The sequence below is a fragment of the Triticum dicoccoides genome, chromosome 7B, assembly GCF_002162155.2.
Source record: "Triticum dicoccoides isolate Atlit2015 ecotype Zavitan chromosome 7B, WEW_v2.0, whole genome shotgun sequence".
Lineage (NCBI taxonomy): Eukaryota > Viridiplantae > Streptophyta > Magnoliopsida > Poales > Poaceae > Triticum > Triticum dicoccoides.
Genome location: NC_041393.1, coordinates 772,244,540 through 772,258,909, shown reverse-complemented (window position 1 = coordinate 772,258,909; position 14,370 = coordinate 772,244,540). Strand labels below are relative to the sequence as shown.

General features: G+C 44.2%; 1 protein-coding gene across 9 annotated transcripts; it reads right to left on the bottom strand.

Annotated features, from left to right (window-relative positions):
• Window positions 1–3,682: 3,682 nt before the first annotated feature.
• Window positions 3,683–12,584, bottom strand: LOC119338171 (putative disease resistance protein RGA3). Of its 9 annotated transcripts, none has more exons than XM_037610479.1 (12): window positions 12,252–12,584; window positions 11,264–11,741; window positions 11,016–11,169; window positions 10,634–10,838; window positions 6,094–10,522; window positions 5,889–6,002; window positions 5,542–5,710; window positions 5,251–5,459; window positions 5,081–5,186; window positions 4,664–4,824; window positions 4,510–4,577; window positions 3,683–4,415 (listed from the first exon to the last, which is right to left on the bottom strand). In XM_037610479.1, exon 5 carries the CDS (start codon window positions 10,468–10,470, stop codon window positions 6,100–6,102), a length of 4,371 nt encoding a protein of 1,456 aa, XP_037466376.1. In that variant the 5' UTR covers window positions 10,471–10,522; window positions 10,634–10,838; window positions 11,016–11,169; window positions 11,264–11,741; window positions 12,252–12,584; the 3' UTR covers window positions 3,683–4,415; window positions 4,510–4,577; window positions 4,664–4,824; window positions 5,081–5,186; window positions 5,251–5,459; window positions 5,542–5,710; window positions 5,889–6,002; window positions 6,094–6,099. The 9 variants fall into 9 exon arrangements, with proteins under 9 accessions (XP_037466376.1, XP_037466377.1, XP_037466375.1 ...); XM_037610480.1 differs by having other exon boundaries at window positions 4,664–4,819; XM_037610478.1 differs by having other exon boundaries at window positions 3,683–4,418; window positions 5,322–5,459.
• Between the last annotated feature and the right edge of the window lie 1,786 nt (window positions 12,585–14,370).

Here is a 14,370-nt window from a genome sequence, read left to right as displayed (position 1 = left end):
GTTTGCGGGAAAATACATGCCTGGACCTCTCGACGGATCAATATAGGCCCGCGTTGAATGACACAACACGTTTGGATCGCGTGGTCCAGACATATGTATGCGGGCGATATAAGGGTCGACATTGGTTATTCCCTAAGGCCCACTTGCTCCTCCTAACCAGTCCCTTGTGCATGATCATTTTAGAAGAATTTAGTTTTGAACATGATCAATGAGGATCAAGAGCCTATGGACCCTATGGAATATCACTTGGGGGATATAAATTATCCTACGTTTGATGTTAGGGGAACATCACCCACTAGCAATAAAAATGGCAAAATACTGAAGGCAAGAGGTCCGACATTCACAACATTTGCGGATGTTTTTGTTGGTTAAATCTTGGTTAGCCACAAGCATGGACCTTATATGTTTCACAGAGCAAAAGGGCAACATGTATTGGGAGAAGATCCACAACTAGTATCATGAACAAAAGGAATATATGGAGCCGCATCCTATCAATACTACTCTCAATGTGGCCTCTCTCCAACATAGATGGTCCACCATCCAAGAGCACGTCAACAAATTGTAGGCCCCTACGCTTCCGTGATTGGCCGAAATCAAAGTGAGATTGGAGTTTAAAGTCATGTAAGTTGAATTCATTTGTTTCATTATGATTTACATTGCCACTTTTTAGTGTTGGATTACCATGATTACTTTATTGTTTGATAGATGATGTGGGTGGTCTGGGTCTCCGTGATATGCAGGTGTTTAACCAGGCCCTCCTTGCTAAGCAAGCGTGGCATTTAATCCAGCGGCCAGATAGCTTGTGTGCTAGGCTATTGAAATCAAAATATTTTCCGAAAGGAAATTTGTTAGACACGGTTTTTGCGTCTGATGCATCACCTGTGTGGAGAGGGATAGAGTTCGGACTTGAACTATTAAAGAAAGGTGTTGTGTGGAGAGTTGGGGATGGAAAAAGCATTCAATTTCTCAGAGATAATTGGATCCCAAGGCAATCAGGACTCATGGTTAAATCACTCAAAAGTCGCAGCCGTTTCAGATGGATTAGTCAATTAATTTTGCCGCAAACAAGAGAATGGAATATTCCCCTTATTGAACAGCTATTCCATAGCTTTGACGCTGAGGAAATCTGCAAGATAAATCTCCCAGTCAACGAAACAATGGATCACCTTGCGTGGAACTATGAGAAAAATGGTATGTTCACGGTAAGGAGTGCCTATAAGTTGGGAATGTTTTTGAAGCAGCAGGAAACAACAGCCGGATCATCAAGTAATGCAAGCACTGGAAGGGAAAATCTTTGGAATTTGATCTGGAAAGCGCATGTCCCTCACAAAATCCGTATTGTGGCCTGGAGAATCGCCACTGACTCACTCCCCACAAAAGAGAACAAAAGGAAGAGAACACTTGAAGTTGATAGCACATGTAATATATGTGGCAGAGAGACGGAGGATGCCCAACACGCTGTTCTGAAATGTACCAAAGCTACAGCTCTCCGGGAGGAAATGAGAGAGCACTGGACCTTACCAAGTGAAACTCTGCTTGTTACTCGGGACCCGGACTGGCTACTTCATGCTCTCAGTCTTTGTTCTGGAGACATGCGAGAAAAGCTGCTCTTGGTTTTATGGCGTTCGTGGCATCTTAGGGACGACATTGTGCATGACAAAGGAAAAGCAAAGGTGTCTGACTCAGTCCTATTCCTGAAGAATTATTGGGAAACTCTGAACTCAAACAGTCAAAGTAGAGGTGATGTGAAAGGGAAAAAACCTCTGTATGATGTACAAATGCAATCGCCCACTGCTCAGGAATTGAAGCCGACCATCCGCTGGTCCAGACCACAAGGTGATTGCATTAAGCTTAACATTGATGCTTCCTTTATTTCAGCTTTGAATGCAGCATGGGCAGGGGCAGTCGCCAGGGACATCACCGGAGCAGTTGTCTTCTCTGTAGGCCGTCAGCTTCATTCTTGTGCTGATGCAGAGGAAGCTGAAGCTAATGCACTGCTGATTGGTCTTATGTGTTTAAGGGATTTAAACAAGGAACATGTGCAGGTGGAATCGGACTGTGCCGCAGTTGTCGCGGCTGTAAATGCAAAAGAAAGGAACAATGCAAAATGGTGGACTACTTATGAGGAAGCAAAGCTGTGTATGCGTGAATTCAGTTTGTGCAAGGTTAGTAAAGTTAGAAGAGAGTGCAACGTGGCCGCACATGAGTTGGCAGCCCATGCTAGAATGCATGGAGATTTTTTTATGCTGGACAACGTGCCACTGGAAATCTTTCATGTAATTCAGAATGATTGTAATTTTGCTATGAATGAATGAAAGAGCTCTCTTTACCCCTCAAAAAAAAACACCAAGAAGAAACATTCCGTTTTAGCCGTTGTTGGATGAAATGGAATGGCCGACCAAAGTGGAATCAACTTGTAGAAGACCTCAAAGCCGACAACAAAAGGTTGAAGAAAAATGATGGCTCAAGCTCCAACCAATCCATTGAATTGGAGGATGACTAGAAAGAAGCTGTTGAGGAGGATGACCGAGCCACCGTGCCAGTGCATGACCAGCAAGTGATGGGAAACAAGTGGGAGAAGAGGAGGGTCGCTTGTGACACCGTGGCGACAAAAATGTCCACCACATGGATGGACATTTTTCCCATAAGGGAGAACAAGAAAGAGGCAAGGTACAAGCTCATGTTGGATGCACAAAAAGAAAGAATGGATTGGGACCTGGAGATGGTGAACAACAAGTTGCAAATTGAGAGCAACAAGTTGGGAATTGAGAAGAAGATCAACATGCATATATAGAGAGTACGAGGACAGGCCGGAACGGATGGCGTCCGGCCAGTGTTCATCACGTTGTCCATCGGTGGCCCATACCTTAAATTTCATTATGGCATGTCTGGATTGTTGAACTGTAAATTGGTTTGCTTTGTTGCGTTGTTGAATTGGGATGAATTTGTGCTATATGATCTATGTGCATGGATTCATGGATTTGGCGGATTGGATATGAGGACTGTGGTTGTCCGGCAAGACATCTGCCGGATCGTCCGGCGCTGTCTAGGATCACGCTCATGGTGTCCATGATTACTTAGGGAGATGGATTTGCTAAGTCCAACCGTAAATGCTGTTATAAAGTGTCAAACTGACTACTTCCCTGGGGGATGTGGCACCACACAGGGCAGGACAGCTGACGTCCAAGAGTGAAATCTGAAGGTACGGTGTGTTGATCCTACGGCGCTGAACCATCCACGGGGACACTGCGCCCCAAGGCAAGGCCGAGCAGAATCTCCTGGAGTGGGTGATCTCAAGGCATGCAGATGCCATTCTAGTTAACTGAGATGTTGTTTTCCCCCTAAAAAAAAAACTGAGATGTTGTTTCTCGAAAAGAAAATCAGGTGTTTACATATTCCTGAATCCTAATTGAACCTACTCCCAGTATCTCTTGCTGTTGTGAGGGATCTAATAATATATTCCACCCAAAAGAGATAGTAGTCTATGCTGTTTCAATTGTGAAAGTAGTACTATTTATGTTCCAGTTGTTGCTGAATGCACCACAGAATATTTATGTTGTACGAGTTGTAACCCAAACAACTAAATGCGTCTACATCCATGTATGCACGGAAGGAATAACATTTTTGTTTCCAAATCAAAATGAAGACATAACCTATTTATGCATGCATAAACACAGAAAGGAGAAGAATGATGTTTATTTAATCTCTCTGATTGCAAGTTTTTCAACAGCTACCGAATTAGTCTACTATTACCACTGATTCCACATTGCTTGTTACGTCTACTGCTGACGAATGCCATCGTTGCTGAATGGACAAGTCCTGAGCCTGGGATCAGACCCTGTTTTTATCTTCCTCTGTTTTGGGAGAAACAGAGGAATAATAAGAGAGACAAAACAAACTCCCCCATTGCTTTTTGTTTACCCTTAGAAAAACATGCATAAATGATAGTTCATGATATAGCCTTCATTCTCCATCTGCTCCCGCACACAGCAGCAGCCGCCGACGACAGCAGCAGCCAACGTCGTTGAATGGATAAGTCCTGAGTGTGGCATCAGACCCATTTGTTATTCCTCTGTTTTCAAAGAAACAGGAGAATCCCAAGATGTTTGTTTGCCCCTTCCAAAGAGCATGCCAAACTGCAGTACATGGTGGTTCCTGATGACAGCCTTCATCCTCCACCTGATCATGTGACACTCTCATCTTCCACCTCATCCACCCTTTGCAACTACCAACCGCCGGCTCCCTCCACATCCAGGGTCTGGGGGTCATCGCCCTCTTCTCTTCCATGCCCCTCCGCCCTTCTTTCCATTGTGCCCATGCTCCAGCAGTGAGCGGCAAGACTTCACAAAAGCCGTACAAGAGCAGCATCCTACTGCTGGTAAAGAAACTCTCACCAGTTAACAACTACCTTCGATCTGCTGGCAAAAGGACCGACCAAAAAATCGTAATTAAGCACTCTTCACCATTCTGCCAAGGATGATACGAAATGAACAAAATGCTAGCACACACCATATGGAGGTAAAGAGGATTGGCCTGGTTGGATTCTCATCCTGAAGATGCATTTGCTTCACTGCAGCCTAGGAAGAATGCATTGGGAATAAGCCAATAAGGACATCACAAGGTGAGGGACTTCATATACCCGTCTAAATTCGATGATACTCACGAGTGTGCACAATGCAGTTCAAGAAATATTTTTGCTACTGGTGCAGTAGCACTTGCAACAGCTGAAACTGCATCCACCGGGCAGAACAGTTTGCGCATGGCTGCTGCAGTTGCAGAGGAAAGCCTGATTCAAACATGGCCTTTGCTTCCAAGGAGGCTGCTCTACATAAATAAGTAAAATCATATACAATTAGCATCATATCTACCAACGGTATTGCATCTGATTGAAATGGGAAACAAACAATAAGAGTGAGGCATTTGCAGATTCATCACCAACCAGACAAAGTCTATATGTAAGCAGTCGTGGAGCAAGTAAATCTTTTCGACAAGTGACATTCTAATTTAGTGTTGACTGGTCAGAAGCTACTACTGCATTAATTGTTGATTTCCATGCAAATGAAGAACATGTTGGGCATACCTATTTAACGATAACAGTGACCTGAATTGCCTCCAATAGTGCACTGGCATCATGTCCGGCGTATTCTTCTGAAGACCCTTAAACATGAATTGCCTCCAATAGTGCACTGGCACGATAACACCATTAAATTACATTAACAACAACGATTACAATGAAGGCAAAAATATTACCTAATACTGTAGAATGTAGACTCAGTTGAAAAACTGCAAAACTTATTAGTAGCACAACACAGAAATCTCACTGTTTTCCACAAGTATGCCAATAATGATCTTTCGATCCTTAAACATGAACTTCCCCGGTAAACCACCAATTCTTCGTGAGTTTTCGAAAAAATGTAAACACAGGTGACCAGAAGCTACCAGAACAAACATAGGAACTCCTGCACATCAAGCCAACAAAAATGATAAATAGAAGAGTATCTGGTATTTATAGCAATGCGGCAGTGTGAAGAGACTGCTCACCTTAACATCAATAGAATGATCCCAAAGTCTCATTTGTATTCCATGCTCATGCCATACTGATATGTTGATCCTGACACTCAGACGGGCCAAGTAGACTACCAAGTCTCGATGACTGTCAAGAACCCAAATTTAAACGCAAAATGTGATCCTGAGGAACACGAACGAATACCTACACAAAGAACCAAAATAAATGGTAATTACATGACAGCTTTTGCAATTTTCATTTAGGAAAAAAAATAAAAACTTGCAAAATTGCAAAAGGCACTGATTGCAAATTGTTAAGAAGTGGAAGTTGACATAATTGGTACTGTACATAAGGAGTGAGGTTCTACTTTAGATGTACTTACTAGATTTATGTACATGAAGGAAGATGGCCACAAGATCCCCATGTCATGCATGTGTGCAAAGAATTGAGTTGCACAAGGCTAGAAGAATGTACAAGGGAACTCCAAAGCAGAGGCCTGCGTGCATAGTAAGATGGAAGCAATAGTGATGCGAATTAATCCAAGAAAAGGGTGAGGTGGAAAACACAGTCAAATATAATTATGTTACCTTGGATCAGTCTAGCATGATTTTTGGAATGGTTCCCACTAACCCCCTGCACTGTTGTTTTAGCTCCTTGTTGCCACACCAGCAGACACTTAATTCTTCCAGTGATATGGGGAGGCCATCCTTGGGCAGTGACCGGATGGCCGGACATGAATCGACCTCTAATCGCTTGAGGTTGGTAAGCTTGTGCAGCCCTGCAGGGAGGTGCTGAAGCTTGTCAAATCTCGAAAACTCGAGTTGCTGGAGCGAGGCGAGGAGGCAAAGGGCGTCCTCTTGCTCATTAGTGAAGCGCTCCATTTTACAAGTCCCAGAAAGGTCCAGGTGAATGAGGGAGGAAGACAGGAAGCTGCAGATGGGCACATCAAGGAGTCCCATGGCCTCGTCCGTCCGGAGCTTTTGCAGTTTGGATGAACACAGGGGGGAAACAAGCTGGTGCAGTTCCTGCTCTTCTCCTCCTCCATCCTGCAGCACCCGCATGGGATTGGGATCCCATCCAGCAAAGAATCTAGGGCTGCCATAGATGATTAATCTCCTGAGCTGTCCCCCGGCAGTAAGGAGAGGCCCCAGGCCCTTGCATATTAGATCATTTCCACAAGATTTCAATATTAATTCAGTGAGGGAGCTGAGGTTTGAGAGTGGCTCCAGCGTCCCCATGCCTTCCACACCATTAAGTTCAAGGTGTTGCAGGGAGGATGGAAAAGGGCAACAGTAAGGAGAGGAAAACGAGCTCTTGGCGGATAGGAAGAACTTTGGGCTGTCGAAAATCCGTAACCTCTGGAGGGATCGCAGTGCTTGGAGGCCTCCTCCTCCCCTGACAGGAAGAACAATTGAAGGGTTGTCAACTAGGACCAGCTCTGGGCAAAAGCGGATGTACAACTCCCGCACTGAGTCAGAGAGATTTGCCGAGAAGAGGAGCAGCCCATCTTCATCTGACGTTGTTTGTTGCATATCCACCCCCACTGCCAGTTGTGTTATATTTTTACAATTTCTGATTTCCAATTGGGAGAGCCTTGGGAGGTGCGTGAGAAGCTCTGTCAAGTCCTTACCACTAGCAGCACCATGTAAATCCTGGACCACAAGATGCTCAAGAGGGTGTTGCCATTCCACATCACCTTCGCCACCTGCTGGCACGACCACACTATCTAATTTCTCTGCAACCAATTTCTTCAGTGAGGTTAGCATCAAAAGGTGGTTCAGCTCCAGAGGTGGGCACTCCACGAGATTCAGTGACTCGAGGCCTACCAGTTTATTGAATGCTAGCACTTGGTCTAAGCTTTGCAAATCATCCTTCCCAAAAATATACACAGAGGATGACTTTGAGTCGTACGAAAACATCTGTAGTAGCTTCACACCTCGTATTTTAACAGAACTCAATGTTTCAGTCCAGGGGATAGGCACCAACAAGAATTCTGGACAGTCCTCTATTTGAAGCTCTTGCAATTCAGGAAAACAATCAATGTCAGTGTGGTTTGAAAATGGCAACTCCAAGAGTTTAAGGCAGTCTCTAATAACCAGGACTTGCAAAAGAGGAAACATATGTTGAGTGTCATGTGATAGTACCCAATTTTCAAAACATCCCAAGCCAACAAGTTGAAGCCTTATTAGCCTGCAAAAGCTTTGCTCTATAACAAACTGCTTTATTGTGGCAATATACTCCAATACTAGTTTACGAAGATCAAACATCTTCCCTAAAGAAGGGAGACATTGCCAAGAAACACCAGAGAGATGAAGAGATTGAAGAGCTTCAACGGCAAGATCATCCCCCAGCCATGTTGGACAAGAAGGGCATCCATGCCCTTTGATGCACAACTCTTGAAGGTATCTATGTGGTTGAAGGCTCTCAAGGACAACTGCTTCCATAACAGGCTCGGTATTAGACCGCCTACTATCCCAATCTAATGTTAACCTCTCCAGATAGTTTTTCTCCATCAAATTTGCTTTGGATGCTTCTTCTTCTGTCTGCATATTCTCAAGGTTATAGATGCCAAGCTCCCGTAATTCAGTCAAATGCTCTAGTTGCTTTGGTTCAAATCCTTCACTTTCTTTACTGACTCTAAATACCTTCAACTCTTCTAAGAGTCTGAGATTCCCCACATTACAGATACCTGAATGAAGCTCATCACTTGGGGTATAAAAATGATGCAATTTTGCAAGGTTGCTCAAGTCTTTGGGTAAATCACAACAACTGTACCACCAACCAAGATCCAAAATCCTTAAATGATAAAGTCTAGAAATGGCAAGTGGCAAATGAATCTCCCTACCATACTTTGTCCCCAAACATAGGTATCTTAGGTGGAGAAGTGCTGAGAAGTTATGCAAAATGGACTCCACAGAATATGGCATGTCAACTAAATGGAGAACACGAAGAGCATTTGCTTCTCTAAACAAATCACCCAAAACGTTCGCAATACTTTCATCTGTTTTTCCAAATAACATCAAAGTATGCAACTGTTTAATATTCAACATTGTCTTCAGCTTTCTCAGTTGAATCTTGAAGTTTTTATGAGACACTGTATCATCATCTATAATGATAGACAAGTGACGAATGGATGGTTGAACTTCAACTGATCCCACGTTGGAGCTATACAAACAAATACAATCATGAGATGCAACTTGCAATGCTAAATCATGTAGCAGGTCATGCATGACATAATATGAATGACCATTAGTTTCCTCTTCTCTGAAAAATCCATGTGTGGCCAAATCTTTTAAATTGCTCAAACCTATATCTTCAAATGTTTGGTTTCGAGCACCAAGTTGTAAGATGTCTAGTCCTATCCACAAGTTGATCAGCTGGCTGCTACTGAAATGAAAATCTTCAGGAAACAATGCAGAATAGGTAAAACATTGTTGCAGATGAAAAGGGAGATAGTCATAGCTAAGCTTCAAGGCAGGCATAATTTCATTAACACCGGTCTGCCTCTCCCATTCTTTACTTTCTAGGACCCTTCTCCAATGACGCAAATTAAGGTCCTTCCTCAGTAATCTACCAACAGTTTTTGCTGCAAGTGGTGATCCCTTCAGTTTTAGCATAATCTTTTCTCCAATTTGAAGCAAAAAGGTGTGATCCCTTCTACATTGATCATCACCAAAGACAAATGCATGGAATAACTCCCTAAAATATTTAGATTCTATACCTTCCAACTGTATTGGATGGTCAGCTGTTCTAACCATCTTTGCTATTGCTGGAAACCGAGTTGTGACTAGAATCATGCTACCATTTTCTTGTGATTTTTTTAGTGGTAGTAATAACCTTTCCCAGTCATCCTCATTACTACACCCCCATATATCATCCAATACAAGCAAGAACCTTTTCGATTTTAATCTCTGTTCAATCAACTCTTCGGCTCTACCATTTTTTTCACCTTCAACTGGAGGGATATTTGTTTTAATCTCCTCTAGCAGCTTATTCAAATTGAAACTGAGCGACACACATACCCAAATAAGTACTTGAAAATGATTTTGAACTTGTTGCTTTCTGTATATGTGTTGTATTAGAGTTGTCTTCCCTATTCCACCTGGACCGACAATCAGAAGCACACTCAATCCCTTTCTATTGTATTTGCCCTTGGTCATATCATGTATGATGGTATTCATGATATGGTCCCTCCCATATAGTTTTGGTTCTATACTCTGACTAGTGGTGATGAGACGAGTCTGGGCAATATCTGGGACAGTCATACGGTCACAACACTGCAGAATCTTGGTAACTTCTTTACGCACAGGTTTCATTTGCTCTACAATGTGCTTCATTCTTTCAGACACATCAACCCTATTAAACCTCAACATTGGTGTTTCTTCCACATGCTCTCTTTCTGGTGCACCACAAAGAGTTGACTGGCCATAATTATAATCGTGAACATGTGAAGAAGATGAGCAAGGGAGGAGTTTACCAAGCTTCGGCATGCGTCCATTGACCTCCTCCTCATAAACCTGATTGGCATTTGGTGTTGAGGCATTGTCGCGTGGCCTCTTCCTAGCATGTGACCAAGCACAACCAAGCTGTTTGCAACAACCTTTCAAGGTGTGATGAGCATTGAGAGCAAGGTCGTGGATGCTGCCCTTGGCATGCTGGTCCACGGCATCGTATGTGCCATGGAGCTCGTCGTGGATGCGAAAGTAGTCCAGCTCATCCAACAAATCCTCTGCACAGTGCGCCGAGTGCCGCAACTTCCCCAGAAGCTTCTCCATGGCCTCACCACCGATCTGCTTGCGACTGGCGGTTTCGAGCGTGGCCTGCACGAGTAGCAGTTCCATCTGCAGGGCCTCAATGTTGAGTCCCAAGTTGTTGGTAGCATCCCAAGCCTTCAGCAAACCATCGGCAATGGGGGTCAGGGCCTTGCCCACCACCCATTGCGCCGTGCTGAGGAGCACGTTCATCCTCTCGTCCTCCTCTGCAAGCCGATGTATCAATGATCTGCAATGTGAGGACCTGAAGGAATCAAGAGAAATTCAGTGGATAATGCACAGCAAGTACGTAGAAGTAAATAATACTCTCTATAGAGAAAATTAATTATACTTGTAAATTATTGCTGTCAAGTACCTGCAGGAGCAGAAGCAGCAGAGGAATGAATAAATAGCAGGCAGTCGTTGCTAGCGCCAGTCTTGAGAGGGCATGCGCATCAGCATATACGCCTGAATTTCCTAATTATCTCCGACCAACGCATCGCCATGGATCAACACTAAATTTTTTTTACTGATCGGCTTCAGACCTCATGCGGCGGTCTTCAAGGTGCAAGCGCATCAACCTGCAAATGACATTGTTTTTAGTTTCATAGTTCACCATGCCTTCCAATCCACCAAGCATAGGTTGGAAGCATTCTGACGGGAAACATAAAGCTTCGAGGACAGACGTACTAGAGTATCCTAGATTACTCGCCCAATTAAGCATAGATAGGTTCAGATTAAGAAGGTGTGGTAGTTACCTGGAGATATATCCAAGAGCTGCTGCCTAGTCTTCCCTGAGGTATACAATCTATGGGAAATCGGGGATAATATTGGTGATTCCAGATCTTCTGAATATATACAAGGGAGTCACGGAAGGTATAAAAGTTTCTCCTTCATTCTCAATTATTGCTCCTACAGGCATGCAAGGACAGACTATAGTATCCTAGATTACACGCCCAATTAAGCTGAGATAGGTTCAAATTAAGCGAGCTGGTACGATAGTTACCTGGAGATATATCCAAGCGCTGCTGTCCAGCCTTCACGAAGGTATACAGTCTAGGGGAGAGAGGGGATGATATTGGGGATGCCAGATCTTCTGAAGATATATACAAGGGGAATATGATGGAAGGTACTATACAACTTCCTCCTGCATTCTTAATTATTGCTCCTACAAGTTGGCCTCCGGAGAAAGTTCAACTGTCGTTAGAGAGTTGACAAAAGCAGAGAATGTCATTACACTATATACAGTATGTCTGTAGTCTGACTAGTTACAAATACAACAGCAATCATGACGCGGTACCGACCGACGGAGAAAGTACTGTATTTGGTGACAAGCCCCACCATTAATTGGAACATTGCAAAGTTTATACATCATGTGATAAAATATGGCTGCAATGCATCGATTGATGCAGAAGGCCGGGATCATCCTGAATCCAAATCAACACCAACATACTGTACTGGGGAGGTAGACTACATGTGCCGACCTGATCAAGTGGTCGAGTTAGGCAGAAGGTATAAGAAGAGGGGAAAAAAAGAGTAGTTGCGCTTATAATCTACTCTATCCGTTCCTAAATATTTGTCTTTTAAGAGATTTCAAATGGACTACCACATACGGATGTATATAGACATATTTTAAAGTGTAGATTCATTTATTTTGCTCCATATGTAATCACTTGTTGAAATCTCTACAAAAGACAAATATTTAGGAACGGAGCTAGTATCTATCTATGCGTGTCCATCTCAACCATTGCAAACAAATTAGTTCTAATCCCAGTTGTCTGTGCTGTCTGCTTGAAATTGAAATGGTAATATGCGGTGACAAAATTAGCAAACCGCGTTTTGTTAATGATTGGAAAAAATAATCACTAACAGTTCATGATTCTTTGGTTGGTAAACTGTGAGAATTCTTGAAATCCATCTGCTCTGCTCCCATGGCTTCTGCTGAATAACACGGTGACTTCTGAAACGAAACACCGATTTCAGCTACAGCATACCTTCGCGAGGCGGAGAGGAGAGTGGGCATCTGGTCGGCGCCGCCGAGGAGATGCCGCCGGCGACTTGCCAGCCTCCTCCTTGCTCATTCTCTGTGTGGTTCAAATCCCCCTCCCGTCTTCCTCCTTGCCCTTGCCCGCCCATTGTCGCTAGGGTTGGGATCTTGAGTGAGGGATAGCAGAGGCGGCGGCGGAGGAGAGGGAGGGGGAAGCGAGGCTAGCAGGGGAGGGGCAGACCAGGGCCGGTGGACGCCGTCACCGCCGCCGTCGCCGTCGCCCGGAGCAGCAGAGCTCGGAGCGAGGGGAAGGGGCCGGCCAGCGAACCACACAGAGACACACGCCACGGAATTCAGGGTGGACGCGGTCCGGGCCGGTCCGGTCCCTGACCGAGCCTCCCTTCGGAGTATAGCTGGCCAAACGGGCCGGGCCGGGCCGGCCCGGCCCGGCCCATGCTATACATGCCTGGCACGGCCCGGCCCGCGACGGCACGAATACTAGCCGAGCCGTGTCGTGCCGGTCCACGGGCGGGGGGTTGGACCCCAAGCACGGCAGCCGTGGCTAGCTCGTCTCTTTTGATGTGTGCTGCTCTGTGCCTAGTAAGGATGTTTACTGGACCATGGCAGGCAATGCGCAGCGGCTTACCACATTTTTTGCACCATGCTTTTATCTCGGATTTTCTACCGTCCATAACTGCTTCAACATAATAGTAGTCCTAGATTCTGGAGCCTCTCTCATCCATTTTTGTATTGTGTGTGTAAAATGACATGCAGTTTGAGACTTTTGAGTGTGAGAAATGAGAACTTGAGAAGGGCCGGCATTCCTTTTTATAGGAAAAAATGACATGTTAGGCACGTTAGGCACGTTAGACGGTTAGAGTATTATTGTGGGATAAATCTAGAGTTTTATTAGCGCTCGCCTCATCAAAACCTTCCATCCCAAAGAAGTAAAAGAGTACAAGCCATGCTCTAGAAATACTAAAAGATTAAAAAATAGAAAAAGAAAAAAAAATACAAATACTACAACTGACTAATGGGATCCTTTCAACCTTGCCCCGCAACCGCAGCTATAGCCGCCGCCTCGGCTGCCTTGACGTGCGTCGTCTTGTTCCTCATCAGGTGGCTGGTTCCAGCATACCTGCCATCATGCTTTGGCACGAGCAACTTCTTACCGCATTCTTTGCACTTTGCAAAAAGCTCAGTGAGACCATCATCATTTGTAACGAATTCTTCATCGTAGTACCTCCAAATGGGAGCTTGTCTCTTAATAACGTTTTGAAGAGGAACATCCATGTTTGTATGTGGAAAATGAGATGGAGTTTGAGTGTGAGAAATGAGAAAGTGGGCATCCCTTTTTATAGCAAACAAATGTCACGTTAGGCATGTTAGGCACCGCAACAATAATGCATAAATAAAAAAATGAGGCAATGTATCATCTGGGATAAAAGTTGAGCTTTATTAGTGACTGCCTCATTAAAACCTTCCATTCCTGGGAAGTAAAAGAGTACAAAGCCATGCTCTAGAATTACAAAAGGAAAATAAAATTGCAAAAAGATAAGAAAATTGCAAAATGATAAGAAAATGACTACACTACAAGTCTTCGACTATTGTTCCGGGTTTTCTTCAAAGTTCATTTCTTCAAACATGGCTAGTAGTTCTGTGTTTTCTGTAGTGTGTTGCGCTCTTCTTCTTGATAACTCCCCATCTTTGACGGACATAATTGTTCTCACCATATCAGGGGCGAGACTAGTTCTTCTCTCCTCAATTATCCTTCCAGCAAGGCTGAAAGCAGACTCCGATGAAACCATAGACACAGGCACCGACAACACATCACATGCTAATATGGAGAGCACCGGAAATGTAAGCTTGTGTTCTTGCCACCACTGCAGTATGTTGAAGTCTTCCTCACTATATAAATCATACATGACTTTTGTCACTGTTGAGGTACTTCGCTAACTCCCCGCCACCTTGAAGCACAGATGTTGACGTGGAACAGCTTCCGGCGGTCGAGGAGGACGAAGAACCAAAGATCTTGCTCCATGCTCCTCTCTTTTTACCCGCAGTAGGTGCTGGTGGAGGTCGTTGCATTCGAACTCCGGCATATTTTTCCTCATACTTAGAAAAAA